Raw genomic sequence first — 20,728 nt, 5'->3', positions numbered from 1 at the left:
TTGTTACATGCTTAATTATATTTTATTATTGCTTAATCTTTGGCCGATACACAGATCGAAAATTACACAGAATCCATTAAAAACAAATTTAAACAATGATTTTGGCTAAAACTAAACATTTAAACTCAGGTTCGTTAAAATAATTGCGCCGTATGCATTCAGTGCAAGTAGTTCGTTCATATATAATATTTATATAAGCTTAACGAATAAATCTCAACATTTATTTCCTCTACATTATGGCTATACTGAATCGTATAAAAACAGTGTAAATAGTTAGGCGTTCTTCAAAAAATGTTTAAAATTGTAGCATGCAAGATTTCGTTTCACATTAGTGTTTCGTAATTGACTCGTTAGTAAATTTGTGCTAAAACCATTTTGCTTGTTCGTAAAATCGAAGTTATGGTCGTGGGGTTCGTGTATGTTAATTGCTATTGCATATAGACTGTGGCACTTGTTTGCATAAGAGACGTACAAAGTTCTTCGAATTGCTGATTTAAGCTTACATCTAATTGTATATATCTATGGTACAACACACATGTGTACAATATTAACTAGTACTTGTGGAAGACAAGCAGTTGAGTTCCCAACAAGGGAAACAAATTACACGACAAATCTCTTAACTAAACGAAAATGACATGTTCAACATAATATCATTAAAACGTAACCAAACACTTAAACATATAGTTATCGGAAATCTGAATGTTACAGGCTAATGCGATCGTTTTTTAAGACACTTGATTTGGTAGACAGGCGGTCGATAGGTTGAGGCAAAGGTCGTTGCTGTTTTTGTGGCTGCGTTTGCAGGCGGCTCGGTGGCCGGCTACACATGTAGTAACAGGAATATTTGGCACTCGACAACGTTTGAACATTTATGGCGCTGCACTGGAAGCTCTTGGGGTTTCAATCTGGCCCCTTGCTACCCTATGGAATGTGTTTACTGTGGCGCGATGGCTTCGGTGGCGGCGTCGGCGGACGCGGTTTGTTTCCATCGATGGCACCCACCAAACTGAAGTTCGTGGTCTCCAAATACTCGTACGTGGTGTTCGTAATACTGGTCTTCGTCAGGGTCGAGGTGGTGCTCATGCTGCTGCTGCTGGTGTTGCTAATGGTACTAAGCATCGAATAACCATTCGGCGTCCAATCCATGTTCTGCGACAGGCTAGTGAAGTCCGTGGAGTCGCGTGCCTTGGCGGGCAAAGGTGGCGGCCGAATGTCCTCCTCGGATGTGGAATCTGTAGTTTCTGCGGGATAATTTAAATATATTAAAGGATGTACATTAAATAAATAGATTAACACTTACCAACAGAGTTACGATTGCTGCTCTCGGACAGCGAACGCGTGTCGGGGAAATTCTTGATAGTGGCCGTTGGTGTGGCAATGCTGGCAGGACGAGAAAGTCGACGTTCTTTCTCCATTTCCGAACGCAAAGGTCGCTTGGGTGTAAGCTGTTATATAGAAAACCAAAGGTTAGATAATAACATGACAATCAATACTATAAACCAACCTCCTCTGTGAGGACATGAGGATCTGGAGTCTTGGGACCACTCAGAGAACTATTAGATGTACTGGCTAGCGAAGCAATGGATGTGTTGATCTCCTTCTCAGGCGTTGATGTTATGGTGGACAATGGTGGTGTATACCACTGACTGCTGGACAGGCTATGGGCTTCACGCTCCTGTGGTTTTAAAATAGCTTTTAATAAGGTTTCCAGGAAAAGTTCTATCAAACCGCCTACCTTCACCTTTCCATCCTTATTGCGCCGCTTGCTGGGAGTCTTATCCTTGCTCTTGTTGCTCTTGATGCTCGGCGAGTGTCCCAAGCTGGGTCTGCACGTGGTGGCATGGGCAAAGTAAGCGTAGATGATAAGCAACAGAACGAAATTAATGAAACAAAACGAAAGGAAAGGAAAATGCAATTTAAAAATCAACCAAAATCAAAATAATGTTAGAGTCTCAAACTAAATGCCAGCAGTTAGTGTGAAGAAAGAGTTAAAAAGATTATGGTTAGGAAGAGCATTCCAAACAACTCGGGATCATCAATGGCACTCACCTAGGGTTGAAACTCAAGCCGGAGAATGGATTCTTAATGGAATTGGTTTGTGGCCGCGGCAGAAATGTTGACTTCGACAGGCCGCTACTGCAAATGGGAATGAAAATGAAACGACATGAGACACCACCTTGAGCAGAAAGCTATGATGACTTACTCTGAGGATCCCATGCTGGTTTCCGAGTGGCGATTGTTGCTGCCATCGAAGAGAGGCGGCAGGAAGAAGTTCGGGCGACGCATTACCACCGAATCTCTTTCGAATTTCAGGTCGCAGGACTTGCGTCCGTAGCGCAGCTCCACATGCTGCTGCATGTCGGCGAAGCAGCCTTCCAGGTGCTCCTGCAGGGCTTTAAGACTGTCCGGAGCACGCATGCGGTGGAGCTGAATAGCTGTGTGGAATAAAAATGGTTTTAAATCCTTTAACCCTTTCCAATTACTTTATAGCTCACCTATCTCCAGCAGCGGAATTTGATTGGCAATCAAATCCTTGAGCTCCTCTACCAACTCCTTGTCGTCTGGGTTCTGCTCTAGATAATCCTCGGTTAGGAAGGCCTCCTCGTACTTGGCAAAGCCACCCATCACGGCAGGATCCACAATGCCATTCAGTTTCATGCTCAGCGGATTGATGTGCAGACTCTCGTCACTCTTGTGCAGGATTACGAGCTGGCGAATGTCCCGGTTCGTGTCCTTCATAATTTCAACCGCCCGCTCCAGGGGAGAAATCTTAAAGGTGTTGGTCTCGATGACGGGGAACCAGCGCAGAATGCCCGGCAGAGGGAAACGAATGAGCAACTCAGTTCGCTCCAGCCACAGATTCCGAACATCATCCCTGTCTCCGCCATTGATGCTGTCTCGGAACGGACGTGAAAACTGAAACTTCTGCACGTTGTTGGCGGTAAAATACTTGACGATTTCGTTGTTGATGATCTTATCGTTGAATTTGTTAAATGCCTGACCCATTATCGGCTCCACCTTGTTCACCTGGATGTACTGGCCATCGCTATTGGTGATGTCCTCGCCCGGAGCCTCCAGCGTTTGCATGAGCTCGGCCTGCGGATGCTGCACTAGCATACGGGCGCAGAAGTCACTGTGCCGCTCGTACTCCTTGCCACGGAAGATGTAGACGCGATTCTGCAGGAAGCGTGGGAATCCCCGCCCATAGAAGCACACTCGGAAATACTCGGAGTTATGGCGCAGCTCCTTAATGATCTTCTCATAGAACAACGCCATACGATTCAGCAGCTCCGCCAGCTTGAGGTAGTCGAAGATCTCCTCCTCGTACTGGCGGGCCAGCACCCGGCACATGTCGATGGCGCACTCCCACTGTTTGCCCTTGTCGAAGTACTCCATGATCTCGAAGTAGAGTGCCTCCTTCAACTGGCGGTGGGTGCGGCAGTTGCTGTGCCGGTAGCTGCGCAGCTGGTGCGACAGATCCGTGTCCGTCCAGCGCAGCAGCTCCGTGTGCAGCTTGAGCGTGAAGGCGGCCTCGGTGTAGTTCTCGAACTCCATGTGCAGGGCGCACAGCTTGTACACATACCGAATGTACATCTCCTTAAGATCGACCTCCGAGTAGAATTGCAGAAGCGAGAAGGTGCAGGCCATGCGATTCTCCTTGCTCTCGTCCTGGATAATGAAGCGGTACTCCAGCAGCTTGTCCATCAGCCGTGTAACCATCTGCACAAACGCGGTGCCATCCACATTAAGGATATTGTGGGCAGCACAGCGCTCCATCATGATTTTCTCGAAGAGAACTTTGTACTCGGCATCGCCCTTGCCGGCTCCAATTAGGATGTCCAACTTCTCAATCATAGCTGTCTTGAAATCGGAGAAATTTCCTTTGTGATGCGTGTTATTGAACTTGGTGTCGCCATAGCTTTCCTGCTCCAGACGGGAGCTGTAGTACTCGCACTGCATCATGTCGAAGAAGATAGGGATGGTCTCCTGGCGCAGCTCCTTCTCCGGTATCATGCTCATCTCCAGTATGGGCTCCACCAACTGCGGCACAAACTTAGGTTTGTGCTGCCCCAGCTGGAACCACATCTTCCTGATCTCCATGGCCGTATCCTTGCGTATGTCGCGATATCGCGCAAACACAATTTGCCGCTTGTTATCGTTGAAATCATTTAACTGCAGCGGAGATTGCACAAGGAAGGCGATGGAACACTGAAAGAAATTCGACCAAATCTGCTTCTCGAATGGGCAGAGGAAGTAGTCCGTGATCACCACGGTCAGGTGCTTCAGGGCTCCCAGGATCACGGTGTTCTGGTGCATAATCATGTCCATCCAATCGCGAGGAAACACCGCCTTCTGATGTGGAGACACCAGCTCCTCGAATACCAAAAGGATCTCTACGACAAAGTGCTTTAGCTCCCCTCGCTGATGAAGGTCCTTCACAAAGTACTCGTAGTGTTGGGCGTCCATGCGCTGCAGGATTCCCAGCATGATGGCAAAGAACTTGCCCACCAATCCAGTGTCCCTATCCAGGGAGTGGGCTGCCTTCATCACGGTGCGGAACAGGATGACCATTATGTCCCGAATGTCATTGTGCGTGGCGCCCACATCCGACCGAAACAGAAGTTTCAGTATGTTGTTCATGATGTTGATGCACTCGGCAATCTAACGATTAAAAATGATATATTAACGATGGAAATGGAGGGAGGTTTACTTAAGGGATCGTCAATCCGAGTTATTGTTTTCAATCCAAGTAAGCTTGGGATACTTTTATTGAACGCTTAGGATTGAAAACGTAAACCGGATTGCTGAGTAAATCTACTTCTTTTGAGAGCTCTTTCTTGGGCTCTTGTTACTTTCTGACTGGGCTTCATAGGATAACGTTAACGTTAGTGTTTAATTTAATTAAAATTAACATAGAAACGTTGCAGGTATAAAAAAAAAAACACGAAACCATTTAACATTGCATTGCAAAAAGCTGGAACAACTTAAGCCTAACTTAGCGGGCATCGATGGCGGGAAAACTTAGGAGCTGGTTAAACTTTCTCACCATCGATAGCATAAAGCTTGAAAAGCCTTTGGAGCAGATAACCCTGACCAGTTAGCTGCAAGCTTAACGGCAGAACAAAAAGATCTTAGGTGGTACATGATAATAATACTTAACATTTGGGGTAGGGGTAACAAATCAAGGGTTTCGATGCTGATCAGTGATCACAGGGACTTGGGCTGACCTGACTGAGAGAGTTCATGATGAGAGACTTATTTCCTTTACCTTTTTGTTGGCAGTCGTATCACAAGTGTGCAGTTGGGATTTTTTCTGTCCGAGCACTTTAGCGGCTTTCGAAAGATTCTTTTCTTGCTGCCAGATATCGGTTTTCGAGTCTCCCTAGTTTTTTGTACAAGGCAATTGCGGTGGCAACGACAGAAAAACGATAACAACACATAGGTTGGGTTGTGCGTGAATAAGAATTCGATTTTGTTTTTGAAATATTATACGAAAAACATTTAATGATAATGGAATTAGAGAAGAGGTACAGACAGATAGGTATAGCTGACTAATTAGGTGCCGGTGAGGAGAGATCACACATTCATATTTGGATTTGGGTGGGTGTGTTGTGTGGTTGAGGTGTGTTTACTGTTCCCAGGTGGTTGATGTGATTTGAATAGTGCTTTGATGAGCTGCCAAATGCAAATTGCTTTCTAACTATGACGATGACGTTGGTGAGCGGGTGCAATACTAATGGCCAAACTAAACACGTCGGTGGAATGTTTACATAACATTTATATGAGTTCGCTACGCCCCATGGTAGATACAGAGGTAGTCTCGCTATAGACACACACAGGAAGATCGCTAACTAACACGGAGCTAACGTGGACATGTCATGGCTAATTCACTACATTGTACAATCGTTTATATGGTGCTTAACGCTAGGACGTGGACAAAACATTTAGCTAAAACTAGGAAACAAGACACATAGCAATTGAAATTGCCAATTCACATGCTAAACATTTTAATAATAGAAAGCGAATGCAACATGCTTAACACTAACTAAACATAGCTTGCGAAGATTTGACTCTTAACTAGTTACTAAATAGTTCAAAACGGAACTGAGCAAAATTAAGACAAGTCACATGTCAAGAAAAAATACTCTTTCATAAAAGATGACCAAAGTGTTTAATAACCTATATTATTATGTATGTAATAAATGGAATTGTATTTGTTAAATTATTTGCATCAGTTAATTAGAGTTTACAGGCATCTCCAAAGGGTGATATTTATTGTAAGCAACATTAGATCTGTATATGTTTATGTCTTATAGAGCCATTATGTAAGGAAAATTATTTTAAGTTTGATTTTAGTTAGTTACTTTCAGAACTGACTTGACTTGATCATGTGTTGGGTTATGTTTTAATTTTGCGTCTCGTCGGTGCATTCACAAGACAATTTTCAAAGACGATGCATTGGATTAAGAACAAAATGCAGTTCCCAAATGATAAATTAGTGGCACACGCAATGCTGTTATTGCCCAAACACTTACCTCCTCCTTGCTGTCGAGGTGATCCTTGATGTGCTTGCAGAACACGGGCAGTAAGATGGCCCGACATTTGGGCAGGGTGAAGAGCTTGGTCTCTACAAAGTCCTTGATGCAGCCCATCTTCGACTGGGCTAGCCGACGCGGTGGGAACTTCTCAAGGATCTCCACAATGGAAACACTGTTAAAATACTAGTTAGTCTCTGGAATAAAGTGATCTATGCCTTGATCCCACCTCAATCGCACTTGATCGAAGACCTGCATCAGATCCGTGGCTATAATGTGCAGGTTTTTGAGCAGCGCTCCCTCCGACTTAAGCAGATTGCTCGGACAGCCAATCATGTCGATGAACATGCGAAGCAGTTCCTGCAGTCGGGTGGCAAAGTCCACATAGTCCGTGTTGCAGTTCATCTCGGCATAGAGCACCCTCGATCGAATCACGAACTTCATCACGTAGTGAAGGTAACGAGTGGTCTTGTACAGACGTCGAACCTCCACGCTCTCCTCCAGATCATTGCCATCAGCAGACTTTTCTTTCGGAGTAATGGCTTCGCTGATATTCTTTTGCAGCACATCCATCAGTTTGCTAATCATTGGTAAAACCAAATTAAGAAAGGATTATTAATTTATAAACCCCATAATATATATTACTTACGTATAGGCCAGAGTAAATGAGAAGCTTTCATTGATGTACACATCGAGAACAGTGAGAAAGTGTTGGTACTTGAGATCAGACACGGTTTCAATCAAATGTATAATGCTCATGAAGACAAGCTGATCGTATTTCTCGGGATGGTCGTTCTCCACCAGAATGTTGAACAAAGCATCGAGTATGTCTTGCAGGAATTTCACCACCTCCTCGCCGGGAACTGTTGTCAAGGCGTTAAGGGACTGTTCCAGCGTCTCCTTATGGGCGGACCAATTCAGAAGTCCCAGCAAGCTCACTGTAAGTAAATGCATTCATAAGATTAATTGTTCAATTGGTAATTTAACGGCTCTGCCTACCGCTCTGCGTGAGCTTGGTGCTGCACAGGTTGACCCCGATGGACAGTTGATCCTTTGGCAGGAGCGTGAGTCCGCTGATGGAAGGTTTGGCGCCCTGCAGCTCAGCTACCGTGGCTGGCAGCTCCAAATAAGAATTGGCCACTGTCTTGTCGTACTTCTTGTGGTCGATCTTGTAAACGGCGAGGATGTGTTGACCTTGTGTAATGGTCGTGCCGTTGGCCTGCATAAGACGCACATAAGACAGAGCAAAGGGTTTCTCGGTACGATCCTTTTGCTCGTTGCTGCTGCGGTGCTTGAGCACAAAGCGCAGGTGACATTGCTTAAAGTCCTCGATGGGCACATGAATCTTGAAGGTCTCCTGCCACTTGGGCCTGTCATCGTGGTAGTACACCACCGACTTGTACTCGTCAATGGGCTGATGTCCGGCTCCGATGCTCAGTACGCCGGGCATGAGGTATCCCTGCTCATTGGCCACGCACACCGACACCTCCACGTTCTTCTCCGATGTTTTGGCAATGCGGGAAAACTCTCCGCTGCAGATTGTGAGGTACAGATCATTTCGCACATCGCCGGGCAGTATAACTTCCGGGAATCCCATCTTGCGGGCCACCGGCACATTTGTATGCATCAGTCGTGGGAATTCCTCCTTGATCTGCTTTATGTCGCCTCGCAGCACCTCTATGGTCACAGCCATCTTGGAATCTATCTTGCCGATGTCCTTGTTGGCAATTAGCTTACGCAGAGTGCCGTCCAGCGTATCCTTCTCGCACATGATGAAGGGCAAGTCTATGTTGCCGCGAAAGTCGTCCGACTTGTTGATGAAGGGCGTCAGATCCTTGCAGGCCACTCCAAACGGTCGTCGGATGATGTATTCTCCATTGCTGCTGGACGATCCACTGGAGCTCACCGACAGCTGGGAGGCCTTGCGACTCGAGGCGTTCAGCATGCTGTTGGCAATGCTCATGCTGGTCCGCTTGGACTCTGCCGAATCCTTGAACTCCATGGAACCGATGCGGATGGCGTAGCACACCAGGTACATTTTGGCAATGGCCAGATCGCTTTTACTGAGATCCGTGAACAGCACGCGGTTATTGTCGATCTGGTCGATATCACGGGCGATACCCGTCCGTGACCACTTGACCACATAGTTTTCGCTGATGGGTTTGTGCGTTTCGCCGTCGAAAAGCGTGAAGAGCAGGTCCGAATCCTCCTGGAACTTGCACACGAAGGCGTTTACGTGCAACAGGATGTTGTGCGAGTATTTGTTGGGGGTTCGTGGTGATCCCCGCTCGCTGCATAGGCGCTATAGGGTGGATCAATGGAAATGGGATTAGTACTTTTGCGTTTTCATTTTTACATTTTATAAAAAAGAATAAGAATGAAATCAAACATGAATCATCGTATAAAAATAGTAATCAACATTTATAAAAGCTTATGTGAAACTTATTATCGGATGAATATGAAGTGACACATTTGGAACTACACATTTTAAATAGAGGTAGAAACCACCAGTTTGTGAAATCCCCTAGTTCTAGTGCATAAGTACATATACGTTCTATAATTAACTCTTGCAATTCCAATAAAGTTAAAGAAACAAACAAATTTATACATATATTTTATGACCTGAACTTGAATTTATAGCTGACAGATATAGTTTTTCCGTTGCAGTTTTAGACACTCACATTGGCCTTGTCGATGCGGTGAACAGCTTGCATATGCTGCTCGTACAGCTCGGTGGTGCAAATGGCATTGGTGTCCAAGATGTCGCCGCTCTCATCCCGCACCACCATGTCCAGGCCGAGGAGCTTGTTGCCAGTATCGATCTGGTTGGTGGCCAGCAGCTTCACCTTTCGCACTTCGTCCAGTGGAAGATTGCCGGAGATCAGGGCCGCCCTGTTATTATTAAGTTCGTTCATTTTTCCCCGAATTTTTGAAAAATTGGGATTTGTGGTCTAAAATTAGAATATATAGAGTGATTAAAAACTGAATCATAATTATGAATAATTTCCGAGCTTACCAGAAAGTAATTCTTGGCTATGGAACCCCACTCGAGGAGCACTTTTGTGATCTCCTCCACAATATCCGTACGCTGGATGCAGTACTCCCCATTCACGATATTATATTCGCATAAGTGTATATAACTCTTGGGAAATATGCCGCGTGTTTCCTTTGCTCTGAAATAATATGGGGAAAAAGAAGAGGGTGAGTTATTAAAATGTGCCATGCACATGGGATGCAACACAAAAGAACAAATTGCCACTCCGTGGCTTACAAACGCCACAGTGAAAGCTGAGTTTGCGGCTTCCCTATCTGTTCAGTCAAGTAAAAGGCCTCTAAAACGACGCTTTACTGTGGACACTTCATATTTACATATATGACACAATTCAACAGCCATTGCGGCTGATGAATTACCCAACCCAAGCCAGGCGATAGGGGAACTTGAGGCACTGGGAAGCGTGCACTTCGGAAAAGGGAAGTCATGTGGGTTTCCGAAAGATCTGATGACTTTGGCTTATTTTTCAAGAATAATAAATATAAATAATAATAATTATGTTAAAATTAAATAATCCCCTTTAGATTTAGTATTCTCAATAAATACTCCATAATATATTATCTCATAGATGATATTTTTCAGTGTCTGCCAGTCTGCAGAGGAAGTGCGCTCAAAGTGTGACACTGTCGGATGAAATGGAATGCTTTAATTTGGCTCAATTCGCCGCTTGACATGCGGGGTGGCCGCTTTAATTGCTCGAGGCATTCATCACTTATGGAATCAGCAGCCCACTTCCCCAACTACCCCCTTACCCCCTTTTGAGGTCCCTGAACCCCGGTCATAGTTCTACATTGATGTTTTTTTTTTTTGGTTCAGGTATCTGACTTGCTGCGCAACCTCCAAATTGATTAAGCATTTTTAATTGATTTTCAGTGGCCAGAAAGAAGGCTCGTTAAATTTAATATTTACGCTTTAAAATCGTGAGAAAATGCACAATTAAAATTGATATTTTAATATAAACAAAAATAGGCAGAGCCGAAAACAAATAGAAATTCGGGCCGAAGAGGTTATCAGCATATTGAATTTCTTTTTATTGCCTGTTGATAAACGCACAGTGTTGTGTGGGAAATATTCTACGCAATTAAGGCAAATTAACGCCACACATTCTGGTCTTGAACTGGTTTCCTAAGGCGCGCCTCACTGTGATCGGGGAATTCGTGCTTTTATTTATTTACTTTCTTTGCTACCCGTTGTATTTACTCTGCCATCCGAGATGTCTGGCCACGGAATCTTTGGTTCCACTTGGGATGGGGTTGTTTGGGTCAGCAGAAATATGGAAAAAGGTCAGCTTCGTCAATTCGGATGGCGTTCTCTTCTGGTTTTCCTCGTTCTTTTTTTCATTCTTGATAAGACATGGTCAGCCGTCTCCAGATAAAAACCAAATGAGAGATACAAGAAAAATAAAAAGAAACCCAAACAAACCAAACGGCAGCAAAAGGGTCAAACCATGTATAAATATTGAATGGTGGGATGGGAAAAGAAAACTTAATCTCTTCTTCAACGGATGTGGCATGCAACTTTGGCAGTCAGCCACATGGTGGCATCTGTTTCGGAGTAAAGGATGAAGGAGCGTTGGGCAAGAAGCGGAGTGCTGGCACAGATTTCCCCGGAATTCCCGGGCATCTTGAGCAGTAAACAAAGGCCCAACCACCAAATGGGCGGCGCCTGTGTACCTGATTTACGATTGCCTCACGCTGCCTGTGAAATATCTGTTTCAAGCATTTCCGCTTCTGAACTTTGGCCGCTGCTGGATTTTCTTCAGTCTGTCGATTGTCTGCTGCTTTTTTGTCCGCTAATGTCTGGGATGTTTCCCCAACAGCCTCATGCATATGCATTAGACAAACGAGATTGCAGTGAAAGTCGGGGGAAAAGATCTAGCAGATTGCTTGATTAGACAAGCTACACCGATCGAAATAATAGCAGTCCATAGTTTACAAGGAAATTAGTGGAGTCTTGTGAGTTGCAGGTTGTCAAGAGTATTGTTTTGGATAAGGGTAGGGCTACTGGAGATTTTCGCCTATCTATACTACTATAATCAATTTTGTTAAGTTTTTAACAAGCAGTTCTAATATTTTGTCGCCCGTTGTCTAATATTTTACATAACTACTCACTTTTGTCTGTAACCGTAGTACCAGTGGGTGGTCTCCTTAAGAATTATGACAGCATCGCCCACATCCAGATTGAGGCGATGTGGCTTCGTCTCCTGGTCGAAATTGCACTTGGCTGAAAGGAAGATAAGTTGAAAAATTAGTATAAAACGAAATATATATAATTCGGATGTGTAGGGAGCTTAGCCTAGAGCACCTTTTCCAGTTGTCAGCCGCTGCGAACTGAGCGAAATCACAGCGAAATCAACGCGAATAAACGGGAGCGGAAGGTTATCAATTAGCCCATTCCATCATGAGGGGGACGGCGATGATCATCGGAAACTGGGTTGCCGCTATCTGTGCACCCGAGCGGATGGGATATTTGATAAACCCAGCGTCTCACCCCCAACATCCCACCAGAATCCAAATCCCCTTCTTCTGCCCGCTTTTGCAACCATTTCATTTCATACGTGAGATCTAACATAAAAACTATGTCTGGCTTTGGGCAACTTCCTCGAAACCCGACTGTCGATAAGAATTGGATGTCTGACGGGCACTGCAAATGACGCACTTGCATAGGAAATGAACTATGATATCGCACCAAGAAGTCGGAAATATAACTTGGCATCCCGGAATCCGTTTCTATTGTTTAGATAAGTGAACTAATTTTTTATAAGTCGCAAAAGTAATGCAATGGATTGGTCAAGAAAAATAACTAGACTAAGACATCCCATGCGAAATAAAAGAAGTGATAAAATATAAAATTTTAAATATATTTTTTTAAAGATTAGAATAATTTTTAAGAGTTGCGAATCGAACATATTTTGAATTATTAATAAGTTTTTCTCTTTAAGCATATATTTTCCATGAAATATTTCCAGTTTGTTTACCTTACAGCTGCCAGTAATAATTACTACTCCTAAGTGAAATTTTGAGCTCATGGCTACAAGTATTAAAAATTTAGCAAATAGGCAATTAAGACATGAAGTAAATTTTCGCTGCCACACTCCAGTGCCCAATTTAATCAAATCATCTTATAAAACCCCATTACTATTACTCCCTTGGGAGTAGTGGTTTCTGTTTTCCCCACATGAGACATTATGGGACATAATACAACCGGCGGGTCTCTATCGTCGCCGACAAACTTCCTCCTTGCCTTGATAGTGCAACTTACAGATATAAGCAACACAGCATTATATGTAGTACATATAGTTGTGCACCCCCCATAAAAAATACAAGCCCAACGCCGCAGTCAAGCACAAAAGATACCAAATCCAAGTTGAGCCGCCTTCGCGTGGCACGCTCCGGGTGGTGATGGTGATGATGGTGGTGGTAAAAGTGGTGCTGGCACTGCGGATGGAACTGGGACTGCTGGATGTGGTGGAGGAATTGGAAGTGCCGATGGCGACTGCGTAACAGAAGGGGAGCACCGGAGCACCGGAGCAGCGGAGCGGCAGCGGCGTGGGATACGGTCCAATGACCGATGCTCGCAATGTTCGCGCTGCCCGATCGCGATGGAAAGCATAACAAGCGAGAACGACCTCCACAGCCCATTAAGAGCGACAGCGGCCACAATTCGCAAAAGGTATTCATTGCCGCTGCTGTAGTGCCCCCACAACAGAGGTCAAAATAATGGCTTCCGAACCCCTGCCCACAAACCCAAAAATGTCCATTTGGGTTATAAATTGAAACTGTAACATCAATTATTCAAACCCATTTAAAATGTGCGTACATAACGCTTTGAGATAATTCCCATGAGTATGCTTAAGAATTCATGAATATATTTTTGCAATTTTACGCTTTTTATGTCGATAAGTGATAAATAAAATATTTGCTGAAATACCAAATAAGCACCCTTAAAAATATATAATTTTTACTTTCACTCCTATTAATTTGCCCTCAATCGTACGTGTAAAATGCTGTTTATCTGTTACTTTTTTGCGCTTTGCATTTTATTTCGTCTGTCCAATTGCGTGGAAAGTTAACTTGGAGTGGGACTGGGTCAATTGCGAAAACCAGTTGAGCGGACCTCTTTAGAAGAGATTTCCCGGCTGCGAAAGTTTCTTGGGAAGTGCGTAAATATATAGATCTAATGCAGACTAATCGAATTTATTGGATTTATTTATAATAAACCAATGAGTGATTAAAGGGAATCCACTTATTTCCACTTCTGGAAGCTATTTATGCGCAAGTTAAGTAAATACTCGGAAATGGCAATGAATCATCCGACGGCGACGCCTACGCCAACGTCGCTGCTGCGGTCAAGCAATCAGTCACTGGGAACGGCACACCTATAAAGCCCCACAGAACCTGTGAGGGGGTTGAGTTCAAGAACGATCAAAAACGTCATTAAATCGAGCCCATTTCCTTTCCTCCAGTTTGCCGATAAGCAAAACAAAGCCTATCCCAAGACCCTTTTCTCTGTCACAGCGACAAACTTGTTGACTAACGGAAACAATCATAAATAATGAAATGCACAAGTTGTTCGGCTATAAATACCAGAGATCGTAGAAGGGGCAGTCACGGATGAATGGTAGTGAGAAGGAAAAAGGGTTCGGACCCGTGTAGAAAACATTAAACAGTGGGCACTCAACAGTCAGTCAGTCAACCAAACAAACTTATATTTAGAAATGCACAGGGAAAAACATATATAATAAGTTTTACGATCAGTTCAAGTACATTTTATATAATATTTTGGGGGACATATATATTTCTTGTTTTGAATACCGATTTCAGCAGATTACCATAACTTTAATGATATAATCACTTTAACATTAATCCCATTTTTTTCCATGTAGAGCCCCAACGGATGCAGCTGCACCTGGAAAAGGGAGATGTCGAAGTGCCCCCCAGCACGTGAACAAAGTGTGCCTATTCCTCCGTCCAAGCAAAACCCCTTTCGGTTTATAGTTTGCTAAAAGCTAGATAAAAGCAAGAGGCAAAACAATAATAAATCGCAGTCCATAAAGCAACGTGAATATATAAAATGAACCGCAGTTGAGGCGCTTCGTCATCAATTGGTGTCGAACTTGGGCGTCGTGACTGGTGACTGGACAGTAAAAAAAAAAGTTAAACAAAAACTACAACAACGTGACAAAGACATCCACAACTTGGCTTATTCCAAAATATGTGGCTTGAATAGCACGCGGCTCAGAGAAGATTCTTTATGGCTATATATGATCATACACATATGCAAATTCTCTCCACACACTAAGGCATTTGGTTTTTTGTTTTGTTTTCCTATATGTAGAAGCGGTTTGTTTGACGATCCCTAACGCTCGGGGTATTCGGGTATTATGAGCTAAGCCTCAAAGCGTTTTCTATATATACACTTTCCTATATATACGTTTTTAATTGCCCAAAGCCTGGGGAACAGTTTGGAGGGTTAATTATAATGATTCTCGTTGGTTAAGATGCTCTGGCATTGACTTATTACAATTGGTAGGGAAGATCTCTAAAACGGGGTGAGGTGAGATTAATATGGATAAAAAAAAACTTCAACACAGAATGGGGGAGTGCGCAATGGGAGTTCTATTGTTTATTTTGAATAATTTCAAGTGCTCGACAGATACATATGCGGCTAATTTAAGCTGTTGGGAGGAATTTATAATTAGGTATTGTAAATTAATTATATTGGATACATTGTAGTACATGCAAAATAAAAATCCAACTACGGGTTTGTTTATTGCGCACTGATAGTATATATTTTTTAATAAGCTTGTTGAAGCTCACCTAAAATAGATGTGAAAAACTGAAACATTTACGTTGTCAATCTGATTTGATGCGATCTGATTTGATCTTAAAATTAATTTATTGAGTATCGCGTAATATAGCGTTTTAATTGAAGTCGAAAAACTATAATTTAACTATATTATTCCATTACCAACTGGAAAGCGATGGCTATGGTATACAACATTATCTTAAGTTAAATATTCCCCTTCTCTCCATTTCCGACATTTTTTGGGCTTGCCAAAAAGAAATTATTCACCAACCAATTGGGTAAACCTGATACCGAAAGTGTACCGCATACCTGTGGCACGGACAAGCGAACCCTACACAGTCCCCTCCATCTTGCACTCCTAGATAATATTTGATGGAACATAAATTCATAAAAATACTTGCGCAACCGCTTTGAGCGTCTTGCCCGTTGACAGTTACGGTTAATGTCGCTGCGGTCGTAAAAAGTATCCAGAAACAAATTAGAATTAGAATCCAAACAAAAAAGAATGTTGATAAAAAAGAACGTTATTATTACGGAGCAGAGCCATAAAAAATTGCGGAGCAACAAAAGACAAAAAGAGGAAATGTAAACACAAACTTGACCCATTTGGGACATCTGAGAAAATCACTTAAATGCAATATAAAATTGGTTTTATGACTTTTTGAACAAGTAAGGTTAACTGCTTGGATAGAGAAGAATGTTTTCCCAAAATAATTATATCAATATGGGGCCGTTTTCTTGTACATAGATATTTCTAAAATAAATGGAGCGGCGAGAGACCATCGTTAAAAATAATCTATACACCTAGCTATCTAAAAAAAAGCAAATTTAGCAAATAGAAAAGCCATCGTCGTAAAGATATTTGCTAGTGACGTCTAAAAAGATTTATTTTAATGACAACCCAAATGCTTGATAAAACTCGATCAAAGCCCTCTTGTGAAAAACATTTCAATGGAACCTGGTAACCTTTGTAACGTTAGCTCACGTTTCTTGAGCAGCTGAAACCAGTTTCCACTGACACCGGATGACGCACTGTGCCCCAATGACGCGGCTACCTCCCTCAACCCGCTGCTCGTTTCCCTGTCCACTTTCCCCGATCGAATTCGATCCCCATAACTGCTCTTTGCGGCAGGCAATTTATGTTTAATTAAGCAATTTCCAAGAGCAATCGAAGATTGCAGTTCGGTCAATTAGCATAGAAGGGAAACCAAAGATGCGACAATCTCCGACATTGGCAATCTTCGACTGGGGGTGAGCTAGTTGCGAGCCGGGGTGGGGATTGCGATTGAGTTTCCATTTTGATTGCGAAATGGAAAGCGGAGATTCGCCGGCGGCAGCAGGGGGAGAGTACTCTGATAGTGGAGGGTTCTTGGGGTGGTGATCCAAGTGGAATCAGAATCCCAAGTGGATGAGCAACTCACTTGAGCGGTTGCTCAACTATTCGGAGTCGGAGGATGGTATGTGAGGGCAAAGTCCGGGGGATGAGTGTTCCCTGATCTGAGTCAGCAGCACAAACAATTATGCAGCTGCCCCGGAGGAAGGGCATCTGCCCGATGATAACAAGAATCGGGGGAACCTTATTCGGTTGCGTAACAATATCTTGTTTATCTTTGAAATTATAGAGGCCCAAACTCCAACGATATTATCTTATTACAGGGTAAGTTCTCAAGTTCTAGGGTTTATTTTCTTATAGTAGTGTTAGGAGCTGATTCATTTTTCGTTTATAAATAAATATTACAAAATTAATAATAAAGCTATAGAATTTTTCTGGAAACCCAAGCACTCCCTTATAAGGTTAGAAACTGAGAATAACTTTTCGGTACTCGCTACCAAATTTGATTTAAGTTTTCACTTGGAGTGTGTAAAAGGCAGCGGAAAAAAAGCTTTCCTTTGAAATTATGCAAATCAAAAGGCATTTCATGCAACTCGAACTCCAACGAGCTGGAAAATTTTAATTAAATCGAGAAAACCCAGACTCTGAAATCAGAAACCAAATCAACTAGGCCCCCCTTCCCTTCTCTTTTGATTCTTCCTGTTTGAGTTTCGACTTCACTTTTCACTGCTCTCAGGCCTCATTAAGTTTTACGTTTACGTTTGGAGCACTTCCCCTCATTTGAAGTTGTTGTATTTATTATTAACGCCCTTGTTGTTTTTGCTATTCAAATGTAGCTGTAGAATGCATCTGCATGGAGTGAGTAAATAAAAGCGAGTGTGAGGGGGGGGGGGGGGAGGGGGCACGCTGCAGGTGCACACCAACTAGAGGCAATGAACAGTGGAGTAGTGCAGCAAGGAAGTGAAGATGTCACCGCAGGCAAACTTCTAACTTGGTCGACAAACAGACAAATCATCAAAGCCAGAAGGAGCACAGTGGGACAAGTATCGCATCTAGTTTGATATAATATTTGAAGCTTGTTTAGTACTCACTAAATACTATTACAACATCTAAATCAGACATATTTATTTTCTCTCTTAACAATATAACAAATTTGAATTTCATTGTTTTTCACAAAATAAAATTTTATGAATCATGAATAAATGTATGATATTTTATTGTATTTGGTTATGGTTGTAAACTTCAACCTTTGTTCTATGGCATAGTTTTCTCTTCTCTCGGGCACATATTTTACGAGCTGTGATTCCAAATTAATCCCACTGTGCGTGGAGGTGAGTGAGCAGGGGGAGCTGCAGTAGTGGAGTTCATACATATGCAGCAGATCTTTTATGTGCGAGTGAGTGTGCCCCAACTACCGCTATGCAGGAGGCAGAGGACTTAAATTTACAGCTCGCTCACTCACTCGCTCTTCAACAGAAATAAATTCAGCCAAGTGCCACCCACAAACACACGCACGCATCGATAAACGATAACAGAAATGAGCCTCTTAAGGTGATAAAGCGATTACTCAATGGCTATCGCCTTTGACGAGCTGTATTTAAAAAATAATACGTAAAATGGATGAGCTGCCAAAGAAATCCCCAAGTTTATCATATTTTAAAAATGTGGAACAGCCCGCTGTTTGCTTAGGATTTAAAAATTTGTAAGAACCCAAGGAAGGCAAACAAAATGGAAAACCGAGATAAGACAAGAACGCATCTTTGATAAGGAGTTTCTTTTGAATTCCTCATACTCAGTTGTAAGGCATTTTCGCATTACAAAGGCCAAATTCAACACTCAATGCCAACGACTAACTTATCTACCGCCCCATATTTCGAATATTATAGCAGATGATTACATTTTACCACCACCCACCGCCCACCTGGCCACGCCCCACCGGTATTATCGGGCACACGCAGCGATTTCGACAGTTAGTTACGCGCAAACACAAAAAGGGCAGAGACAGAGGCAAACATGTGTAAATAACAAGTGCAAACACTGGGGAGTTCCATTCGAGTGTTAACGAGTGACAGATTCCCAGTTCCACTAGGTCTACCTGAATCAGTGGTACCTGTACCCTGTACCTGTCGTATCTATTGATCAGCGGTGAAAAGGTCAACAAAGTGGGAGCCATAAAAAATTCACACGTATTCGAAGCGGGTCGCGATTAGATATTTCATGGTCATTGCCAATGAATTGGGATTTGTCCCACACACAGAAAAGAAAAGAATTTTACAGAATAGTGAATATGCATTTTAAGCTAATTGTTAATTTAAAATACACATCTTTTAAGATACCCGGGTTCAAAATCCCACTGAGATCCTTGAATTTGAAGTAAATTAATAAACTATAAAATATAATAAATATTTTCTTTCTGTGTACGATCACCATTTTCTGCGAGTGTGTTGCAGTTGCACGTGAGACAGGGACAGCCAGGGGAGAGGGAACGAACGATAGAAAACAGGTTTTCATTTCAAGAGCAAATCTCAGAATTTTATGCTAGTGTTGAATGAGCAGGATGATATGGAAAGAAAAACGAAATTACAGAGAGAGAGAGAGGGTGGAGGATCAACAACAGCAACCGCGTGTGCAAGCGAGAAGGTGCAACAAGTTTTACCGTAGCAACGCAGCAGGGGGCACACATGCGGTGAAACGAGAGAGAGAGAGCTGGGGGTTCTGGAAAGGAGCGCCCAACAGTTCATAAACTTTTCCTTTATGGTTGTTTACAAAGCACTTTGTTTAAACATTCCCGCCCAGCCATATTCTAGCTAATTTATCGCTTTAATTGCCAACTTACCAATGCCGAATTCTGCCTGCTTGGCATTGCAATCGCTCCACACACTCATCTTGAAGGCTTTTCTTCTTTGAGTGGTTTTTGTTGTTGTTGATTCAGCGCCGACTTTTACCACCAACACTAGCGCAACGCGATCACCACTCACACATGCAAAGCGGCGGACTTTCGTTTGCGAAAATAAAAACAACAAGACATGAAATTAGGCAACCGAAAAAGAGCAACACGTAGTTGAGATTTCGATTTCGATTTCGTTTTCACAATGCCGCCAACACCAGCATTTCGCCCCAGCTCAGATTTCGCTGTAGATTTCGACGAACACCGGTGATGGAATTGCCAACAATCCGCTACAAATAACTATTGCACAAAGCCTGCATTCCGCGCCATTGTCGCTGGCTAATGCATTTTGCGTTGTTTTTCGCTCGTTTTGTTCTCGATTTGGGAGTTGGCCGCCGCCGCTCAGCTAATTATCTCCGCTCACACTCCCGCACATGGACACGCACTCGACACTCACACTCGCGCGCAGGGCTCACAGCAAATTCATTTAGCGCGCAGAGAACGCGCTCCGTTCCGACCGTTTGTTGTGAATGGGCGGGAGGGTTTTTGGTTTTTGTTGTCGAATGTTGTTCTGGGGTGGTGGGGGTGCCGTTTTCGGGGCCTTTTTCCGACGCAGCGAAAACGACACGTCGTCTGGGTAACAGCGGGGAAGTTTTCTTTAACCGTCGATGGTAACATTGGCTCTGTTAACTAACAGACAAAATCGGAAATCGAGTTTGATTCGCGGTCACACCAAAAAGTTGTCCTTTAACAGAAATGTTCATTGGTTAAGTTAACATGGCTCTGTCAACTAACAGAGGAATGTGTTAGTTTCAAAAATGTTGATCGCGAGTTATTTTGCCAACATAGTTCTCATGAAAGAAAACGGCAACCGATTCACTGTCTCACTTTACAAAAGCTGTTATAAATGCATTTAAAATTTATGTTAAGTGTGCATCTGTAAAAATACGATCGCTGATGAAAACAAGCTTCTTCAAATCCTAAAAATGTGTAAAACTGTTACTGCGTTAACGGAAACTCGCGGCTGCAACAGCGATTTTAAGCTACTTGTGCAGAGGCAATTACGCGGTAGTGTGTAAAGTCTGTTATTGCAGGTTAATGTGGTCACACTA

General features: G+C 43.1%; 1 protein-coding gene across 3 annotated transcripts; it reads right to left on the bottom strand.

Annotated features, from left to right (window-relative positions):
• Positions 1 to 3: 3 nt before the first annotated feature.
• LOC119563168 (dedicator of cytokinesis protein 1) lies at positions 4 to 20,176 on the bottom strand. Of its 3 annotated transcripts, XM_037876430.1 has the most exons (16): positions 19,566 to 20,175; positions 11,700 to 11,811; positions 9,553 to 9,709; positions 9,218 to 9,487; positions 7,536 to 8,838; positions 7,186 to 7,474; positions 6,766 to 7,116; positions 6,537 to 6,711; positions 5,270 to 5,383; positions 2,496 to 4,662; positions 2,204 to 2,435; positions 2,050 to 2,136; positions 1,736 to 1,826; positions 1,505 to 1,675; positions 1,301 to 1,445; positions 4 to 1,241 (listed from the first exon to the last, which is right to left on the bottom strand). In XM_037876430.1, exons 1-16 carry the CDS (start codon positions 19,612 to 19,614, stop codon positions 922 to 924), a joined length of 6,033 nt encoding a protein of 2,010 aa, XP_037732358.1. In that variant the 5' UTR covers positions 19,615 to 20,175; the 3' UTR covers positions 4 to 921. The 3 variants fall into 3 exon arrangements, with proteins under 3 accessions (XP_037732358.1, XP_037732359.1, XP_037732360.1); XM_037876431.1 differs by lacking the exon at positions 5,270 to 5,383; XM_037876432.1 differs by lacking the exons at positions 4 to 1,241; positions 1,301 to 1,445; positions 1,505 to 1,675; positions 1,736 to 1,826 and adding an exon at positions 1,840 to 1,957 and having other exon boundaries at positions 19,566 to 20,176.
• Between the last annotated feature and the right edge of the window lie 552 nt (positions 20,177 to 20,728).

The sequence above is a fragment of the Drosophila subpulchrella genome, chromosome 3R, assembly GCF_014743375.2.
Source record: "Drosophila subpulchrella strain 33 F10 #4 breed RU33 chromosome 3R, RU_Dsub_v1.1 Primary Assembly, whole genome shotgun sequence".
Classification (NCBI taxonomy): Eukaryota; Metazoa; Arthropoda; class Insecta; order Diptera; family Drosophilidae; genus Drosophila; species Drosophila subpulchrella.
Note: the sequence above shows the minus strand (reverse complement) of the source record. Positions and strands in the feature narration are given on the sequence as shown.